This window comes from Cherax quadricarinatus, unplaced genomic scaffold (genome assembly GCF_038502225.1).
Source record: "Cherax quadricarinatus isolate ZL_2023a unplaced genomic scaffold, ASM3850222v1 Contig581, whole genome shotgun sequence".
Lineage (NCBI taxonomy): Eukaryota > Metazoa > Arthropoda > Malacostraca > Decapoda > Parastacidae > Cherax > Cherax quadricarinatus.
This window is the reverse complement of record NW_027195607.1, coordinates 9,494-15,000: the sequence shown is the minus strand read 5'-3', so window position 1 is coordinate 15,000 and position 5,507 is coordinate 9,494. Positions and strand designations below refer to the sequence as shown.

The following is a 5,507-nucleotide window of genomic DNA, read 5'->3' as shown; positions in this document are numbered from 1 at the left end:
ATCAGTTTGACCGTAATAAACTTTATCGCAAATTTTACAAGGAATCTTATAGACACATCCATCAGCATTTTGGGGGCAATTCTTTATCAAAAGTTTTTTCACTGTATCAAGATTTTTAAATACAACTTTAATATTAAAAGTCTTAAGAAGAGAAGGCATATCAACCAAGTTTTCATGGTAAGGGAGAACCAACATATTCTTGGTTGAATAAGGCTGGTTGTCCCTTTTTGGATTGTACAAGTTATTTCTAGCAATTTTAAAGGAAAACCTACAAATAACTGTTCCTATGTCCGCTATTATTCTTCACATCAAGATAGAGTTAAACTGTCTGTTTTCTCATCAATGTTTTTGAGAGTTTTACGTATTTGTAGTCCTGAGTTCATAGATGAAGAAATATCCAAAATTTATGAAATAGTTAATGATCTGAAATACCCAAGAAACGTAATTGATAAATCTTTTAAAATTGCTACAAATACTTTTTACAATCCAAAAAGGGACAACCAGCCTTATTCAACTAAAAATATGTTGGTTCTCCCTTACCATGAAAACTTGGTTGATATGCCTTCTCTTATGACTTTTAATATCAAAGTTGTATTTAAAAATCTTGATACAGTAAAAAAACTTTTGATAAAGAATTCCCCCCAAAATGCTGATGGATGTGTCTATAAGATTCCTTGTAAAATTTGCGATAAAGTTTATTACGGTCAAACTGGTAAAAGTCTCGAAATAAGATTAAAACAACATAAATATAGCATTAGAACTGGACAAGATTCTAATGCTATATTCTAATAAAATATACCTACTGGTAAAAAAAAAAATGAAAAGATGGGGTGGTAGGGAAGTGGAATATTCAAATGGCTTCAGGAAGGAATCCAAATATTCTTCCTTGATGCCTTTTTATCCACTTCTCCGAGGCTGTGGGTCCCACAATTTGCATCAGAGGTGGACCCCATCCTACATATATATATATATATATATATATATATATATATATATATATATATATATATATATATATATGTCGTGCCGAATATGTAAAACTGGTCAATTAGCAACAACTCATTTTAAATTAAGTCCTTTCTGAAATTTTCTCTTATACGTTTAAAGATATATTTTTTTCATTAATGTTAATGTAAAAAATTTTAATTTTGCACCAAAAGAATCTTAGAAAACTTACCTAATCTTATTATAACAAGAAAAATTTATTTTAGCCTAACCCAACTAAATATATTTTAAATACGTTTACAATAATATAATACTAAACAAACAGTGAAATATATTTTTTTTCGTTAGGTACAGAATGATTTTGGCGAAATTATTGCATTCACAATTTTTCACTTGTCCTATATGGCAAGATGAACGTTGCTATTTAAGCCAAGATCGCAAGTTCTGCCTATTCGGCACGACATATATATATATATATATATATATATATATATATATATATATATATATATATATATATATATATATATATATATATATATATATATATATGTGTGTGTGTGTGTGTGTGTGTGTGTGTGTGTGTGTGTACTCACCTAGTTGTGGTTGCAGGGGGTCGAGTCATAGCTCCTGGCCCCGCCTCTTCACTGGCCGCTATTGGGTCACTCTTCCTGATCATACCTCTTCTTAAAGCTATGTATGGATCCTGCCTCCAGTACATCACTTCCCTGACTGTTCCACTTCCTGACAACTCTGTAATTGAAGAAATACTTCCTAAAGTCCCTGTGATTCATCTGAGACTTCAGCTTCCATCTGTGCCTCCTTGTTGCTGTGTCCCGTTTCTGGAACATCCTGTCTGTCCACATTGTCGATTCCTCTCAGTATTTTGTAAGTTATCCTATCCCCTCTATCTCTCCTGTTCTTCAGTGTCGTCAGGTCAATCTCCCTTAATCTTTCCTCGTAGGACATAACCCTTAGCTCCGGGACTAATCTTGTTGCAAATCTTTGCACTTTCTCTAGCTTCCTTACATGCTTGGCTAGGTGCGGGTTCTAAACTGGTGCTGCATACCCCAATATGGGCCTAACGTACACAGTGTACAGTGTCTTGAATGAGTCCTTATTAAGATGTCGGAATGAGGAGGATATCAATGAACTCCAGGACGATTTGAACAAATTAATGTCTTGGTCTGAGAAATGGGCGCCCATATGCAGCAGCAGTTATTTGGTTGCTGTGAGTCTCCGAAAATGTGCCTGGTGTTATACTCATCCCAAGATTGTTTTCCTTGAATGAGGTTTGATGTCTCTGGCCCCCTAGTGTGTACTCCGTATGCGGTCTTCTTTGCCCTTCCCCAATCTTCATGACTTTGCATTTGGTGGAGTTGAACTCCAGGAGCCAGTTGCTGGACCATGGCTGCAGCCTCTCCAGATCCCTTTGTAATTCTGCGTGGTCCTTATCCGATTGAATTCTTCTCATCAGCTTCACATTATCTGCAAACAGGGACACTTCGGAGTCTACTCCTTCCGTCATGTTCACATATACCAGAAACAGCACCGGTCCTAAGACTGACTCCTGTGGAAGCCCGCAAGTTACAGGTGCCCACTCTGTGTGTGTGTAAGGAACCAAATAATTATTTTTTTTACCTTTTAAATGATTTCAGTGGTGAAGAAAGCCATTTTTGTCCAAGATCAGTAAAGAGTTTTCTGAGAAGCCAAGGTCTCATCACTGTAGAGAGCGACATACTCACACTCACGGTGCTTTTGTCAGACTAACCCAAGGCCAACCCCTCCAGTGCTGCCAGATGCCTCTAGTGGTAAAACCTCGGGTATAAACTGGCTAGAAATTAGTTAAAATTAATATAATACTAACTAGAAGTCGGGTTGTCTCTCATCAAGGTACGTTGACTAAAATAAGAACACTCACTTTTATTCATACAATCATTGTCTTTCATGAAGTGTGTTGATATCACAGTTAACATTTTTAACCGAAGCATTCCTACCCCCTACACTACAAACTTAAAATAAATATATACACAACCGCGCACACATACCCACACACAGGCGGGACCAGGAGCTGAGTATTGACACCTGCAACCACAATTAGTGAGTACACTCGAACGCACGTACACGTGCACACAAGCACGCGTACATAAATAATAATAATAATAATAATAATAATAATAATAATAATAATAATAATAATAATAATAATAATATCTTTATTTACTACCAGTACATGTACAAGGTATACAGACCATAGCTGACATCACTGACATACTACTATATAGAAAGTTGCTTGTTATGCTGAGCATTTCGGACAAATGAGGTCAGTTTTGTCCCAGGATGCGACCCACGCCCGTCGACTAACACCCAGGTACCCATTTTACTGATGGGTGGACATAGATAACCTATGTACGGAAACATGTCCAATGTTTACACCCCTTTACCGGGAATCGAGCCCGGACCTTTACCATGTGAAGCGAGAGCTTTTGCCACTAGGCCACGGGGCATCACACACACACACACACACACACACACACACACACACACACACACGCACAGATGAATCACAGGGATGTTAGGAAGTATTTCTTCAGCCACAGAATAGTCAGGAAGTGGAATAGTTTGGCAAGCGATGTAGTGGAGGCAGGATCCATACATAGCTTTAAGCAGAAGTATGATAAAGCTCACGGTTCAGGGAGAGTGACCTAGTAGCGACCAGTGAAGAGGCGGAGCCAGGAGCTAGGACTCGACCCCTGCAACCTCAACTAGGTGAGTACAACTAGGTGAGTACACATACACACACACACACAAAGGCAACAGAAATAACGAGACAGCCAGGATGAGCCTTAAGTTCACTCAAAGGTGTAGAGAGCTCAAAAGCAAATGTGCTAGAGAATGCTAGAAGTATAGAAGGCATAGAGCCCAGGAGAATAAGGAGAGCAGTCGTAGAGTCAAAAATGAATATGCATATGTGAGAAGGGAGACCCAACAACAATATGAAAATGACATAGGAGCGAAAGCCAAATCTGACCCGAAGTTGTTGTACAGCCACATCAGGAGGACAACAACAGTGAAGAACCAGGTAATCAGGCTAAGGAAGGAAGGACGGGAGATCACATGAAACGACCGAGAAGTGTGTGAGGAGCTCAATATGAAATTCAAAGAAGTGTTCACAGAGGAGACAGAAGGGTGTCCGGAATGGGGTGGGGTACACCATCAAGTGTTTGACACAATACGTACAACCGAGGAAGAAGTGAAGAGGCTACTAAGCAAGCCGATGGGGCGATGGGGCCGGATAACATCTCTCCATGGGTCTTAAAAGAGGGAGCAGAGGCGCTATGTGTGCCATTAACAACAATCTTCAACACATCTATCGAAAGAGACTGACCACCTGAGGTATGGAAGACAGCAAACGTAGTCCCAATTTTTTAAAAGGAGACAGACACGAAGCATTCAAGTACAGACCAGTGTCACTGACATGAATAGTATGCAAAGTCATGGAGTAGATTATCAGGAAAAGAATGAGCTTATCAACAACAACCAGCATGATTAACGAAATCGTAATGACACGATTGTAAACAAACCATACCACGGGTGCGGTTAGAACTCACGATCAGAGAGTCTTTAAACTCCAGACCGTCACGTTAGCTACTGGACCAGCTAACTTCAATAAGATTCATCCAACTAGGTATATTTCTACACCATAAGAAGGTTAGCATAAGCACCACTGTGACCACAAATGCAGTTTTGTGAGTCATGTTGACAGATTTTAGGGGACTTTAGCTAGAGTTCGTCACGGCCGTGCTAGCGGGAGATTCGTCTTTAAAAACTTGCATTTGGGGTCACAGTGGTGCCTATGCTAACCTTCCTATGGTGTAGAAATATATATACGTAGTTGGATGAATTTTATTGTGGCCAGCTGGCCCAGTGGCTAACGCGAAGGTCTGGAGTTTTAAGACTCTCTGATCGCGGGTTCTAACCCCACCCGTGGAATGGTTTAACAACCAGTATGGTTTCAAGGATTGGAAATACTCTGTCACGTACCTACTGGAGTTCTATGACAGGGTGACAACAATAAGACATGAGAGAGAGGGGTCGGTAGACTGCATTTTCTTGGACTGTAAGAAGGCTTTTGACAGAGTTCCACACAAGAGATTAGTGCATAAGTTGGAGGACCAGGCAGGTATAACAGGGAAGGCACTGCAATGGAACGGCGAGTCATGGTACGTGATGAGGTGTCAGAGTGGGTGCCTGTGACTAGCGGGATTCCACAGGTGTTAGTACTAGGACCGATGCTGTTTCTGGTAAATGTAACGACATGAAGGAAGAAATAGACTCAGAGTTGTCCTTGTTTGAAGATGATGTGAAGTTGATGAGAAGAATTCAATCAGAGTAGAACCAGGCAGAAATACAAAGGGATATGGAGAGGCTCCAGGCCTGGTCCAAAAATTGGCTCGTGGAGTTCAACCCTACCAAGTGTAAAGTTATGAAGTTTGGGGAATGGCAAAGAAGACCTCAGACGGAGTACAGTCTAGGGGGCCAGAGACTACAAACCTCACTCA

At 40.1% G+C, this 5,507-nt stretch overlaps 1 protein-coding gene across 1 annotated transcript in view; it reads right to left on the bottom strand.

Annotated features, from left to right (window-relative positions):
* The window catches only part of LOC128704826 (medium-chain acyl-CoA ligase ACSF2, mitochondrial), a 92,252-nt gene extending 89,556 nt beyond the window's left edge, over positions 1 to 2,696 (bottom strand). Inside the window, exon 1 of the mRNA XM_070080540.1 lies at positions 2,587 to 2,696. Within this exon, the coding sequence (XP_069936641.1) occupies positions 2,587 to 2,684 (98 nt within the window). The 5' untranslated portion in view covers positions 2,685 to 2,696. The remainder of the gene's footprint in view (positions 1 to 2,586) is intronic.
* Positions 2,697 to 5,507: the final 2,811 nt, after the last annotated feature.